Source organism: Zootoca vivipara, chromosome 11 (assembly GCF_963506605.1).
Source record: "Zootoca vivipara chromosome 11, rZooViv1.1, whole genome shotgun sequence".
In the NCBI taxonomy this organism is placed as follows: domain Eukaryota; kingdom Metazoa; phylum Chordata; class Lepidosauria; order Squamata; family Lacertidae; genus Zootoca; species Zootoca vivipara.
Window position 1 is genome coordinate 33739413 of NC_083286.1, and position 15537 is coordinate 33754949.

General features: G+C 42.1%; 1 protein-coding gene across 1 annotated transcript in view; it reads left to right on the forward strand.

Moving 5' to 3' along the window:
• MAP1B (microtubule associated protein 1B) overlaps positions 1–15537 on the forward strand; it is a 70936-nt gene that overhangs the window by 8050 nt on the left and 47349 nt on the right. The window contains exon 2 of the mRNA XM_060280224.1: positions 877–978. Coding sequence (XP_060136207.1) covers positions 877–978 — 102 coding nt within the window. The remainder of the gene's footprint in view (positions 1–876; positions 979–15537) is intronic.

Consider the following 15537-nt stretch of genomic DNA (forward strand, 5'->3'; position numbering starts at 1 on the left):
GGGAAGAAATGAAAAATAAAGTTTCCTCTTGTGACAGGGATTTGGATTTTGAGTCATATGGGTAATAAATGAAAGTGTGAAAGACACCAACTAAATGTGGACTATTCAAAATTAGTCACCACTTTTTGAGTTTTTGCCACACTTTCATATATGGATAAAGACTAATACAGTAAAAGAATTTCACTCTTCCATTGTGTTTATACATAAAGAAGTGGGCAATGTAATCCAAGTTAGTGATTGTGAGTAAAGAAATGTGGTCTCAGCTGAGGCAAGATACCCTAAATCCAATGTACGCTTTCAAAGTAAATCAGAGTAACAGATTTGACCATTGCAAACCAGTATTTTTCAATAAGGGAAGTTTGTTTTTTGTATGTTACATGTTATTTCAGGTGCATAAGCAAAGTTTCAGGTGCATAAGCAAAACTAATTTGCTGAATTTACTGAAAATAAAATGTTGCAAAAAAAAAGTTACTAGGAAGAAGTTACAAGAATTTTATGCATGCAGAATGAGTAAAAAAACCCCACAACCATTCCAAATTAACTATGTTGTGAATAGGTTTGAAAATATTATCAGTTGTCATCCTGTAATCCTGCTACATAATAACCAAACTAGTAACAGTTCTTAAAGTTGTGTTTACAAGGAAGGGCTTGAGCAGAAATTCATAGAACAACTATTGTACTGTATTCAGAAGTGCTAGAAAATGCTTAGCATGGTGATGGATGGGGTCCTGGAAAATGAGAACAGATGATTTATTTGTTTTTAATCACCATGTGGCTTTTAAGAGCATAGAGTATTTTATTAAAATAAAATTCAAAAATACGCAACCTGTTTATATCCAATAATTACATGTATTTAATTTTTATCTTGATTTTTAGGGATTCGGTCATGGGACACAAACCTTATTGAATGCAACTTGGATCAAGAACTTAAGCTTTTTGTGTCTCGCCATTCAGCTCGATTCTCTCCAGATGTGAGGGGTAGGTTTTATTTTTCTCTCTTTACCCATAAATAGCACAAAAGAATGTAAAAATACCTACTGGCATGATGGCACATGATTTCAGTTTAATTCATTAAACTATTATTTTCCCCCATGGCAAAATAGGTCTTCTGGATAATGTGTGTTTATGTATATAGAATTATTTGTGGCTCTTTGGTTAAAAACCACACCATGTAAGATACAGTGGAACAAACAGGTATATAAACATGGGATCACAGCCATAGACTGTAATTCAAACATGCTTGCAAGGAAGTAAGTCTCATTGAGCTCAGGGGAATTTAATTCCCTGGAAATATTCCTAGTTGGGCAAAAAGCCTTGTAAACAGCTATGCTGTGTATCATATCTTGCACATGGGTTCTGTTTCTGGACAAACATTTTTGCAGAGTTCTACACTTTCCTCATACAGTATATTCACTTTTGTGCAATAAAATAATAGTGCAAAGAAAGCCCCACTGAGTTGAATGGTGCTTACTCTCAGGAAACTGGGGTTAGCACTTTAGCCTAAACCAGGGGTCCCCAAACTACGGCCCGTGGGCTGGATGCGGCCCAATTGGCCTGCCAATCCGGCCCGCGAAAGGTCTGGGGATCAGCATGGCCATTCTGCACTTAATTTTTTTTTTAAGCCGAGAGCCAAGCCGAGAGCCATTTTTTCCCCCTGCGTCGCCATTTCCCCCCTCTCCTTCACCGTGGCAGGCCAGTAGCAGCCAATCAAAAAGTCGAAGTGCTTCAGGCCCCAGCCAATGGGCGGGCAGCAGCTGCTCGTGTACAGGAGGAAGGGGGCTGTGCTAAGCTGGCTGATCGCCATTTTCAGCAGCCGCTTCTTGCCAGAGCAGAGCCAGCCCGAGAAACCTATTTGCCACTGCTCCACCCTCCCCCGCCAGCAGCCCCTACTGCAAAACACAGGTACAGTGGTACCTCGACTTCAAAACGACTTATGCTGCCCCGCGCTCGCAACCACTGCTGTGTGCGCAATCTGGCTCTCCCCACCACCTCCGCCGCTGCAAGGCCGGCCTTCTGCCAGCCTCGGGGATCGGGCCCGCGATCGGCCGCCGCTGCTGTGCGTACGATCTGGCTCTCCCCACCACAGATTGGGCCCGCGATCAGATGCTGCCGCCGCACGCGTCATCGGCTTCTCACCGCCGCAGATCGGGCTCTTCCCGCTGCGGATCGGCTGCCGCTGCGTGCACAATTGCGCTCTACCCACCGTGAACCGAGCCCGCGATCGGCTGCTGCTGCGTGCGCGATTGCGCTCTCCCCACCGCAATCCGGGCCCGTGATCGGCTGCCGCGCATGCGATCACACTCACCCTGGCGCGGATCGGGCCTGCGATCGCCGCCGCTGCTGTGCGTGCGATCCAGCTCTCCCCGCCGTCTCCGCCACTCACGGGATCGTGCCCCCCCGCTGCTGCGAGGCCAGATCGGGCTCTCCCCACTGCCTCCGCTGCTGCGGGATCGGGCCCTCCCGCCGCCCGCGCTACCTGCCATAGGGCCGGATCACGTTCTCCCCGCCGCAAACCGGGCCCGCGATCGGCTGCCGCTGCGCGCGCAATCGCTCACTCCCCACCACGATCCAGTCCTGCAATCGGCTGCTGGTGCGCGCGTGATCGCACTCTCCCCACCGTGGATCGGGCCCGCAATCGCCGCTGTGCGCGCGATCCAGCTCTCCCCGCTGTCTCCGCCGCTCACAGAATCGTGCCCCCCTGCTGCTGCTGCGAGGCTGGATCGGGCTCTCCCCGCTGTCTCCGCTGCTGCGGGATTGGGCCCTCCCGCCGCCCGCACTACCTGCCATAGGGCTGGATTGGGCCCTTGCCACCGCTGCCGCTGGCCACCCGCCGCCCACGCTACCTGCCGATCTGCAATGTGTATAGGATTTTGGCTCCCCCCTAAAAAAATAATAGTCTGGCCCAGCACAGGGTCTGAGGGCGGTGGACCGGCCCCCGGCTGAAAAAGTTTGGGGACCCCTGGCCTAAACTGTAACTCTGCATATTAAAGGTAAAGGTACCCCTGACCATTAGGTCCAGTCACGGATGACTCTGGGGTTGCGGCGCTCATCTCGCTCTACAGGCCGAGGGAGCTGGTGTTTGTCTGCTGACAGCTTCCGGGTCATGTGGCTAGCATGACTAAGCCGCTTCTGGTGAACCAGAGCAGCGCACGGAAACGCCATTTACCTTCCCGCCGGAGCGGTACCTATTTAACTACTTGCACTTTGACGTGCTTTCAAACTGCTAGGTGGGCAGGAGCTGGGACCGAACAATGGGAGCTCACCCCATCGTGGGGATTCGAACTGCCAACCTTCTGATTGGTAAGCCCTAGGCTCTGTGGTTTAGACCACAGCGCCACCCGCGTCCCCTTAACTCTGCATATTAGTTACCGTACATTTAAAATAGTTGGGCAGAGTGTTTAGCTGGTTATAGATTGACATGGAAATTTGAATAAGCAGATAGTACTTAATGGCCACCCAACCTCCTCTTAAAAACCTCCAATAAAGGAGAATCCACCACCTTCTAAAAAGGCATTAGCATTTATTTTTTTTGCTGCTGCATCATGTTAGGCTGGTGGTCTGCTAAGACCCCTAGATCCTTTTCACATGTACTATTTGCAAGCCAGGTGTCCTCCATCTTATATTTGTGCAGCTGGTTATTCCTACCCAAGTGTAGAACTTTATGTTTGTCCCTATTGAAATTCATTTTGTTAGTTTGGACCCTGACCTTAAATATAAATTAAAGACATTCTGGGTAGGAGAGAGAGAGAGAGAGAGAGAGAGAGAGAGAAGATTCAGTCTCAAATTGGCTCTTCTGCAAGCTTGTGTGTTCACAAGCCTTTCTGTGTGTTCACATGCCTCCTGTAAGGAGGGAAATGTTGTGTTAAGTGGCTAACACTTTCCTGTCTTGTCTGTATGCTCAAGTTTATAAATAAAATGCTAGCAAGTCACACTCAGGATAAAATTAAGTAATTCTTAAGTCTACCCACAGAACTTAGTGAACCTGCCCGTAAGCTGAAGTGACCTTCTGAAAGGTCCTGTCAAAACCTTTAGGAATCTCATTCCCTTGTTGGAAAGTGTTGGAGTGTTTATCAAGCTGAACTTGCTTGTTTTGGTCTAGTCCAGGTATGGCCAAACATGGCCCTCCAGATGTTTTGGGATTACAACTCCCATCACCCCTAGCTAACAAGACCAGTGGTCAGGGATGATGGGAATTGTAATTCCAAAACAGCTGGAGGGCCAAGTTTGGCCATGCCTGGACTCTAGTCCCACTTAGTTAGGGGCAGAGCAATCATAACCCTTGATACACATTGCTGAAAGGGAATGATTGGGGTGTCGGCTGCACCTGCACAAAGTGTGGTGATGCGTCAATCCCTGCAGCAGCTGTCATAAGACCTCAAAAGCAGATATTCTAGGGCAGAGTGGTGATGTTCTGTGGAGTGGCTCTGTTTGATTCAAAGCTGGTCCATACCTGAAGAGGAGATGAATCCAGGCCTCTGTGCTGGACTGTAGCTGGCAGGGCAAAAAACCAAAGCATGATCCTATCTTCTGCCCTGGCTGGCAGGGCAGCAGATGCAATGGAGGGGCCTGATGCTCCATTCTACCCCAGCCTTGGATTAGGACTGTTCTCCTAGTCCCAATGAATGAGCCCCGATGTACACATGCAGCAGAATTAGGTAGTAGAAATGGGCTGCATTGCTTCATGCAGGTGTTTTCCTTTTCAAAATAATCTTCAGTCTTATTTTATATATACTTCCAGCTGTGTAGACTTTCTACTTGCAGTGGATTTCTTTAATGTAGGGAAGCAGTGTGAGTCTGCTCCTAAAGCCTGAAGAGGTAGGGCAGGCATCCCCAAACTGCGGCCCTCCAGATGTTTTGGCCTACAACTCCCATGATCCCTAGCTAACAGGACCAGTGGTCAGGGATGATGGGAATTGTAGTCCAAAACATCTGGAGGGCCGCAGTTTGGGGATGCCTGAGGTAGGGTCAATTCTGTCATCTTAGTCTGTTGTATGCATAGACTTCAGCCTTACACTCTTAGAGGTGATCTGTTCAGGTAAGGATGAACACAGAAAACTTTGGTGGGAGGAAAAACAGCCCCTCCATAACTGCAAAACTTGTACAAAAATTTGTTGTCTTACAAAAAATAAGTAGCAATATAGGCAAGCTTATAATGAGCTACTTCATGGATACTGTAGAATGCTAAGAGTGGCTATCACCAATGACGTTGTGATTATTTTTGTCTGTCTTGCACTGCATAGTATTTTGACCTGGCCTGGATCACACCGCTGTTTTCTTTTGCTGTAATTTCATTCATTTTCTTGCAGCATTGCATCAGATTTTGTAGCAGAAATTATAACTGGCACACCCCACCCCACCCCCCACCCCGAAATTCAGAAAAAAGAAATGGCTCTGGGTTGTGTGGTGTTTTTTTTTGCTTCTACAAAACAATGAAACAAATATGTAGATGTAGTCTTCTAAATGGCTGTGTTTCACAAATTCAAAAGTATGTTTACATTATTGTACACTATGCAGATTGTGCTGAGTTTATGAGCCAATTTCATATTTGTTTGACGATACATCTTTGTTTAATGTGGTGAGAGAGGTTAGGCGAGATTTTATTCCTAAAGTATTTAACATAAAATCTGATTTAATAATACTGTATGTAAATGGTGCAGCTTAACTACTTGTGGCACTTTTGCAATGCTGTTCTAATCCTGACATGATGATGTTTTGTGAATCTGCATTTCTCTTTGCATATTCTCTGCACACCCCTTGCCATCCAAGGCTCCCTTGGGAGGAAGAGCAGAACTCAGTAATGATTTTTTTTTAAAAAAATCCATCCTAAGGATATATATGTGACAACACCAAATTTAGGATTAGGTTTTAAGAAACACCACGTGGTTGATTCAAAGCTATGTGCCTTCCTGCACAGTGGGAGGTTAATGTACAAAAGGTTTGTCTCCTTTCAGATTCCATGTTAGTTGTATAGCACATATAGTAGAATTGAGAAGTACCTTCAGATGGGGAACTCAGTGTACACTTCTAAGGATCCAGGTGTGTGTATTGAAGCCACTGGATTGGATGTGAAATTGGAGAAATCACTGCAGCAAATGTTTCACTTTGATCAAAGGCTGTTAAGTCTCTTGACATGGCCAGTGTGTTTGATAGCTTCATTCAAGAACTAAAATAATGCAAATCCTCCTATTCAAATGAATAAAGCAGGATTATATTATCTTTTGAATGGAAAGATTTGGTGTACTCTAGGAAATATTTTCCAGGAACAATATTTTTGGTCTAGACTTGTACGCTTAATCTGTCATTGTGTCAGATTACAGTTTAATTGCATGTGACTAATTCAGCACTACCTTTATGGTGTGCAGTTGTGAATATGTTTCATGAACTGCAGTATTTGAACAAAATGCTGGAAAGCAATGTTCCAGGTGTGGAAAGAAGTCTGTCTTAAACCTGAAACCCCTAAGAATTTTATTTTTATAAAAAAAAACAAGGTTCGTTTTCAAGACACTAAAAATTACCATTATAGGATGCACCTGTGTTTATCCTAGCTGCATAGTTAGAAATGCAGTCTGCCTTGTACATTTGCCCATTTCATTGTCTCTATGGGCCTTTGTTCTTCCATTCCTTACAATGCCAAGCCAAGGATGCTTCTGTGACTGTAGTCACAATAGGCAGTGAAACCCCGTAAGATGGAGGCACCTAAGCCTCATGATACACAAAGTAGAGTTTCACTTCCTGAGATTATAGTACCCTTGCTGTTTAAGACGAACTGAAGTTAAACAACAAATTTTGCACTGGTGTCGGCATTATGTATTTTATGTTAAACAAACGAGATGTCTAATTAATGGTTGCTATGACAACAAAGGAACCCAAATGTCATAATGCAGTGGTAAGCAGCTTGTTCAGGGGGTGGAGCCGGTGTGATGCTTCCATTTGCAGCACAAGGGCAAAAAGAATGCCTACCCTAATAAGTGCAGTCTTGCTGTATCCAACCCATGCCCCATATTACATCCTTGAAAGTGTCCAAGAGCAGAAACGACAAGGGGGGGAAACTGATGAAGTATTAATGGAGAATTAAACCAATGTTCATGGTGGAATCCAGCTGATGCTCATGGGAAGGGCTCTTGATGTAGCATTCATATCTAATGGCACAAGAGGAGTAGGGGGTATTTACCAATTCACTTTTTCCTCTACAACTCTTCCACCTTGTTTGGTGAATTCCTCAACTCTCTGGAGTCTAATTTTAGATCGTGCTGGGGGTTTCAAGGGAAATCAGAAAAGGCCTCCCTTCTTCTGTTAATGGAGGTATCCAAAGGAACAAAAGCCCTTCCCTGAGCATAAGTGCATCAACTGGCTTCTACCCCCATGTTTTTACCAATCTGTTTCACGATACCTTGAAAGGAGGAGGCATAATTGCAGTGCTATGCACATTTACTTGGAGAATAAGTCCCATTGAATTCAGTGTAGCTTTAATGGCCCCATGGAAAAGACTACATGTTAAAGTCATCAATATTCCAATATTAATTATTTGATTAATATATTTATACCCGTTCATTATCCCACAGCACTATGTTTCAAATAACACTTTCTTCGTTATCAGGAGGCATTTCCATTTTAAACTTTAAGCTTTGTTTGCTCTCTCCTTCTAATATTACATGGAGTGATGAACCAATTAGGAATGGAGACTGCACAAGCCTGAGCTGTAACTGAATGGCCATTTCAGTCTTAATACTTGATGTTCAAGTGCTGCTTCACAACTGGATAGTTGTGGCATGCCAGTATTCACCTGCTAAGCATTTGATATTGTGTACTTTTCATTTGGACTCCTTAAAATAAATCACAAAGCATGTGCATGCTGCTGGATTATTGGGCATGGTGTATTCTAACATAATAGGGAAATATTGGGTGTGGTTCAGGCAGTGCTGGTTTCCATCCAGGTTCATCTGAATACTCACAAGGTGCTTGTTGAAGTCTGTGCAGAATAGAGAGCTGCAACCACTGGAATGTAGCGAGAACAGCTGTGCATTCCAAAGAGGTTTTATGTTTTATAGTAGTGGACAGGAAGGTACAGCAGAGAGCTGTAGTTATCTACCTTCCTTTTCCTCTATTCCTTGGAATGGTTTCTTCTCTACCAGCTGACTTGGAGGACTGTGAAGCAATATTGTGAAATAATGGTTTAAATTCATTCCAGCTTTATTATCTTCCTTTGCAAAAAACATTTTTGAGAGATAGCTAGCATGCATTGCTATGAATCTGCCCACTTACTGCATCCAGCATTTGAGACTCTGCCAGTTTCAGAGGGGTGACTGGTAAGCTACATAAGAACATTTGTGGATCCCAGACTGTGGATCCCAGACCTCTGGGAGGTTTGGTTGGATCCCTCTCTTATGACCATCACCAGATCTATTGTTGACCTTCTTATTTTGTTCATTTGATAGCTTCTGAACTTCTCTTCCCTTTGCAGTGGTTTTTGTTTTGTTATGCTGACTTGGCATCTACATCTCTTACCCCTCTTGTTTTTATTATGCTGGTTTGTTTAATTTTGTAATTGTAAGTGGACCCCACTTTTGAGGGGCTAGTTGTTAGGATTGATAGGTGAGGTTTTATATTGGGGGGAAATTTTCTTAAAAAAAGAATGTGAAGTTTTAATACTATTTACTTTATTTATTAAATTTATGCCCTGCCCTTCCTCCCGTTGGTGCTCATAGTAGATATACTGTGGTGTGAAGAAAATTCAATACCCCATGGCACAGCAGTTTTGCAAATTTGTAAAGTTAAAGCTGCTTCAAAAACTGAAGCAGCTATGCAACTATTTCATTAAACTCATAAAGAGCAGTCTTAAGATTTTTGATTGCAGGAGAGTGTTATTCCTGGAATAAGAGTGGATCATAATGGCTTGGCAGGTCTTTGGATTATTCCACTCTGACTCCCCTAATTGACTGAAATCTTCAATGCACATCTTTATACTTTCTCTTGGAGAGAAAGAAACTGGTGACTAGCAGACAGAGGTTAGATTCATTTAGCTGATTCATGCCAATGGATCCTTGCTTAGTTTTCTCTGTGGAGGCGTTGCTGTTAGCAACTGTACCAAAGCATCGCTATCTAGCTACACAGTAACAATGAGTTGGGGAAATACAGTACAGATGTCTTAAAAGTTCCCTGGATTGTGTTCATTCTGTGGGGTGGGGGGGAAGCCCTATGATTTCACCAACTGCAAGTAGCACTAAAACGGAATGTGTTTTTAAGAAGCAAAGTGGAATATATGCTGTTTCAAGTCAGGTTTCTGTATTGTGCACCTTCTGACCACAGTGCTGGCCTTTAAAGTAAAATAACTTTCTGGATACATGAGCTAAAATGTTCGATGCTGAAAAATAGGGCAACAAGGTCCGCCCCCCCCCCCAAAAGGTTATTGACTTGAGGAAACAGGAATGCAGGAAAAAGTGTGGCGTTCATGGGATGAATTCCCACAGATTTCAATTTCACCTTGAGTGCACATAGTGATTTCTGTGTAGAAAACATGTCAAACTTTGAGAACTTCTGTGCTGAACTAATAACGAAAACCAATAACATGCAACCTTGCATGTTAAAAGACTAAAATTTCTGTGGTGCCCCCCTTCCCTTGATGCCCTAAACGTGGGCTTATTTTGCTTTATGGTTAATCCAGCCCTGATTATGCAGCAGCTAAAAGGTGTCAGGAGGAGGCAAGTCTCCTAAAGAAACAAAGCCCTGGGTCTGGGCACTCCAAGGGGGGGTGGTTGCCTTAAATATTGTACTGGCATCCACAAGAACCACAAGAGTCGCAGTAGCTTCTGGAACTTGGAAGCTTCTGGTTTTTTTCTCTCTATGGAATTGGTAATGTATCAGATCTGAGTAAATAACTTTCACCTTAACTTTTTGAAGATTTTTTTGTTGTACACCTTTTAAATGTTTTAGCCATCTGAAAGATATATTAGGAGAGTCATGAAAGCACATTTGCTCTAATGTGTCTGAAGACAGGATTTAGCAGTCTGCTAATTTAATATTGCTCATAATCATTTGTCCTAGTCTATTGAATTTTTAAAGTTGTCATTATCAGTTTTAAGCTGCAGCACTCCAATTTCTGGGAAGTTCATTAAGACTTAAAAAGATTTAAATATTCTTCAGTAGGTAATAAGGAGCCTTCAAATTTAGCATTTATTAAAAACTTACAATTGTAGTATTTTACTCTCTGCATTTTTTGGCTAATTATATTTATTTTTAAAATATTTTTTTAAGGGGGAAGGTTTCATGGAGAAGCAAAACAGATCTTGTAGAATAATTCCAAAACCTTAGCACAGTTTGGTTATTTGTGTATGGCACAGTAATTAAGTCTTATGGTATCTCCTTGGAGGTGAATCACAGCATGATTCCAAAATCACATATAGAGTTTGTGGCAACTCCATTTGTATTCATAAAGAGACCCAAGTGGGAATGGCTGCTTTGCCCCTAACAACTCCCCCCTCCCCATTAAACCCTGTAATTACATCAAGAATTATAATTTGTCTTTGGCTTCAGTGGGATAATGTCATTGCATGTCAAGTTGGGGATTATCAAGTGGAAGGAGACCCTGCTGACACCGTCATTTTATGTTAAATAGGAGAATCTGATTTTAATTCATCTCATAATGATTCAGTAGAGTATAGCCATTTACTAGGCAAGTTAATAGGAGCATCTATATAATAACCCTTTACCACCAATTACAAGCAAGACAGGAGACACAAAAGTATTTCTATAGAATCATTAGTTCAATAAATAGAAGTAGCTGTGTTTCAACTGTTACACTACATGGTGCAGTCTGAGAATTCAGGAATCTAATGCTTAAAGTCAGTGGCCCCATTTATCCTCTACTTCCCAAATAAATGAATAGGATATAAAAAGGGTTGCAAATGTGGAGTTAGGGTTCTTTTAAAAAGTTTGCTTCCCCTGCTCAGGAAATCATTATTAACATTTTAAAATGGGCAACAAACTTGATGTGCTTCTTCTTCTGCTTTTCCACCAGCCATTGCCTGCCCCAACACAACTCCTGCTTCTTTTCTTCTCCTCCATCAATTGCTCCCTGCCATTCTTACCAATGCTACAATCTACTGAGCTACCAATCCTTCAGTCCCAGAGGGTGGAATAAAAGCAAGTCACTCTTGCATCTCTACCACATATGAATGAGAAAACTAGCACCTCCACTCACTCATAGCACTGAACTGCCAGAAAGCTGCAGCACATTTGGGATGATTATCTTCCAAATTGGCTATCAGAATGGCTTACTTTCTACCATCAAACAAATCTTATTTGCTTTTCAGTTTTATTTTTCATCAAATTCTGTAATTTCAAAGCACGACTGCTTTATGGTATCTGAAGAAGTGTGCATGCTCAAGGGAAGTCCACAATGAGGTCTTTGCTCCATTGTTTGGCCCTCTTCAAGCGGCATTCATACAGCCTCTAGATTTGGAAATGATGGCTAATAACTCTTGACAATTCATCTTCTATGTGTTTTTATTAATCCCTCTTAAAGCCATCTAAGCCAGTGGCAGTGAATTTCCCCAAGTTAATTATGTGCTAATTATGTGCTATCTGAAAAAGAACTTTCTTTTTGGATGCCATAATTCTTTTTGCTCCATACTATTAATAAATGCCAGTCATGTTCTGCTTTAATTATCTTGTTTCCCCCCAAATTTTTGTTTTTCTCAAAGGGAAGATCTTCCTTCTCTATATGTATTTCTAACTTTGTGGTACCCTTTTGAAATGCCGGCTATCAGAATTGCACACAATATTCCAAATGTAACTGAACCATAGGTTAATATTATGACTTTGATTGTTTTTTGCTTGCTTTGAACTTGTGGATTGCTTCTACAATAAAAAAGTGTGCAAGGTAATGTGCAATAGAAGTTAATGCCTGCTTTTTAACCAGTAGCTGGCACTAGAAAAAGTTGTTATTCACAATCACTTGCTTATAAAAGTTTAATTGTATTCCCACTTATACTTCTGCATATGAGTACTACTAATGCTGAATATATTAAATATTTATTAGCAGTATCCACCATCGCCCGTTTTTTCTTTAAAAAAAGTAAGTAATTTGACCACAAAAGCACTAGTCATTATTTTACATGAAAAATTTGCTTTCTAACATTTTAGAATCGTTATTGTCCCTGCTGTTATTAGTAGAATGTAAATAAATAACATCAGCTAAAACACTTCCCTTGTGCTCTGATAAGAAAACTATATTTTTCAGCCTATCCGCAGCAATAAGGTATGAAAGACATTTGGCAGAAACCAGAAGGCCCTGCCCAAATTCCTGTGAGCAGAGTCCCCTGAGCGCTTTAGATTCTGAGCAATGCCTCTCTTTCAAAGACTGGGCTCCTCTGGAGACAGGGGAAAATGTCGTGTAGTTCTTGAGTTGGTCTGGGAAGATGACAGTTCAAAACCTTACTCAATCATGATGAAGGTCTTGGGTGGCATTTGAAAGCAGGGTGATCCTGTATTCAGGGAAATACTGGGTGCGGGAGGAAAAATGCAGGCTCATGAGAGGAAGAGGTGTGTGCAACCCCAGTCCTTCTCACTGTCTTTTCTGCTGCCACCAAATGGGTATATTTATTTCCTAGCTACATCCACCGAACATCCCCTGACACCTGGAATGTACTTACCGACCCTGCCAGCTCTCTGTACTGGGTGGTGTGGTGAAACAATTTGCCGTGGGGTGGATAACAAAGCCTCAGACAGCAGTATGCCAGAACAAATGTAGCTTTTGGAAAGGTTTTTGTAAGGCAGACAGTTTAATATTTTCAGGAGGAGGAAACCCTAATTTTAAAATGGTTTGAACAGTTAAACTCTCAATGTTCAGCTTTGTCTGCTCCGGGAGTCAATAGATTCACTGTAGCTCTTGGCATCTTCCTTCTGATTTTGGCTCTTCTTTCTCTGTTTGGTTATACTTGCATACACCATTTTCACATCTCCCCCTCAAACTCTTGGCCCTTATGTGTCAGGCTAACCTTGACTCTAGTACACTCAGAAATATCAGTCACCCGGTCCAGGAGTGGACAGAGGTTGTGGCCCAGCACAGCTCCTCCTTTGCAGCTGACCGTTGGCTCTGGCCCCAGCCTGCTGTGGGGAATGACTAGATTGACATGCGCAGTTCCTCTACACAAGGACTACGTAAGTAGTTGTGTATTGTGCTCAGGTTTTAACTGCTGCTGTACTAGATTTGAGTGTGAATTGCTTTACTGTATGTTGTTCTTGTTTTTAAATAGTAAGCTGCCTTGGCGACATGTTATGTATTGAAAGACATATTTTAAATATTTTTTAAATAAATAATCAAATTATGGTACCTTTATATCTCTATTTCTACTGATAATCTATTGGTAGGTTGTGCAGATGTTTCAAAATTAGTTGAATATGTGCTCATACCCATTTGCTCATTCTTGGTTATAAAGCTCTGCATCCACACTAGTCTGAGAATAGAGCTGAGTCCACAGTGTGTTAATTCCATATATGGGTAATTTTGGGGTTTTATTCCAGTTCTGTATTTTTTTTATTATTTAAAAAAACCATCTGTTTTTAACCAATACACACATAACATATTCTGCAGTGATTGTGATTTACTAGGCTGCTATGTCAAGGGGGAAAAATCTGTGTTCAGTTACTTTTCCTCCAACCCTTGCTTTTAGTTCTAGTAGCCTTGGCAGTTGGTAAGTGACTTTGCAATGCTGATACTCCTCTGTAGAATCTAAAATGTTTGTGCAAAGCAAAACCCATGATGAAATATGGGCTGTTGTCTACTCAAGCTTCACTTCACAAAGGAATTGGATGCTTTTAAGCATTGCCATGTCTCTCTGGAAGTACAGTGGTACCTCGGGTTACAAATGCTTCAGGTTACAAACACCTTTAGGTTACAAACTCCGCCAACCCAGAAATAGTACCTCGCGTTGAGAACTTTGCTTCAGGATGAGAACAGAAATTGTGCTCCAGGGGCACGGCGGCAGCAGGAGGCCCCATTAGCTAAAGTGGTGCTTCAGGTTAAGAAGAGTTTCAGGTTAAGAATGGACCTCTGGAACTAATTAAGTTCTTAACCAGAGGTACTACTGTAGGCCTATGTGGTATTTTGTTTTTTCTGGAATCTGTAAAAACAACAACCCAGAAGTGCTTAATGGGTAAGAGTTAAACCCACACAGAGACAAAATAGATGGGTATTCTTATTAAAAGCCCAGGTGGGCTTATTTGCCTGGTGTCACCTTCAACTCCTGGGGCTGATGAGATTGACTAGCACTTGCCTTTTGTCACCTCTGATTTACCAGGGCACACACCACCCCCCAACATTGCTGCATATTTTATGGCTGAGGGTTAATTAGAACACTATAAAGCTGAAGTAGAGGAGGTTGATTTAAATTCCATCTGTGTGGATTATGATGTAGCGGGGTGCATTAGCATGCAGACAGAGTTTCTATACATATCTTTCAAATGACAAGTGACTTGAAGGCACATCACAATCTGGCAGATCTGTGTGTTATAGAGCTGGCCCACACCTTCATATTAGCACACTTTAATTAGACAAGAAAGAGCACCATACCTCTTAAGAGAAAAGATGAAATGATAAATCAATATTCCTTCCAAAGGTTCTTTCAAGTAGAAAGTATGGCCTGCTAAACAGGTTTTCTCGTTGTAAAAAGAAAAGAAAAAAGATGCTAAATATGCTTATTCCTAACAGTAGAATATTCTTTGTCCAACACCAAGTATTAGAATAGATTTGCTTTGTGGCATTATATTGTCATTTCCATTTCCATTATGTTCTTACGTCATGCTGTTTTTGTTTAATATTCAAGCTTGAATAAAGGCAGGGTTTTATTTACAGAGGCTACATGCCATTAGTTTTCTTGAGCTAATAACCACTATATAAATACCAGAATGTTACAAAAATGATGGGCATTTATCTTAACTAACAAATGTATATTTTTTGGCATCATTCTCATCTAGCTGGTTCCAATGACTTTCAAAATTGTAACGTCTCGCTAATGTACTTAATAAACAAAATGTGATACATGTAGCTGGCTGATGGGTACTGCACACGGTCCTCTGAACATTATTTGCTTATGGAAACAGCCTTGTAGTTTACTACCAGATAACGTGTGCATGGTAGGTGAATAAGCTATACATTAAGGCAAAAAAACAAACAAACAAACACCTGAACCACATATTAATAGCCAACTTGAATTTCCAATTTATTTAGCCATTGCAAAGTGGTATTGGGAGGGCACAGTTTGTAGAGGAGAATTGGTGGGTGGGAGAAGGAAGTTATTCTACTCCTTGCCACTTTCTCCACTCAATCCCTCTCGCTTCTGACCCACACCCCCAAACTGGGAGTTCCAAGCAGTGTTGGTCTTTTGTATGCACTGATTTGCTGGTTCCTGGTCTCTGGGTGTGAAGGCACAAGCTCTTGATCAGGATGAAGTGTCACCAACTATGGTGAATAGCTCCACCAACTATCAACTGATCTTGTAGCAGCCACAATGAACTGAGTTGCACCAGATTTTGGTGATC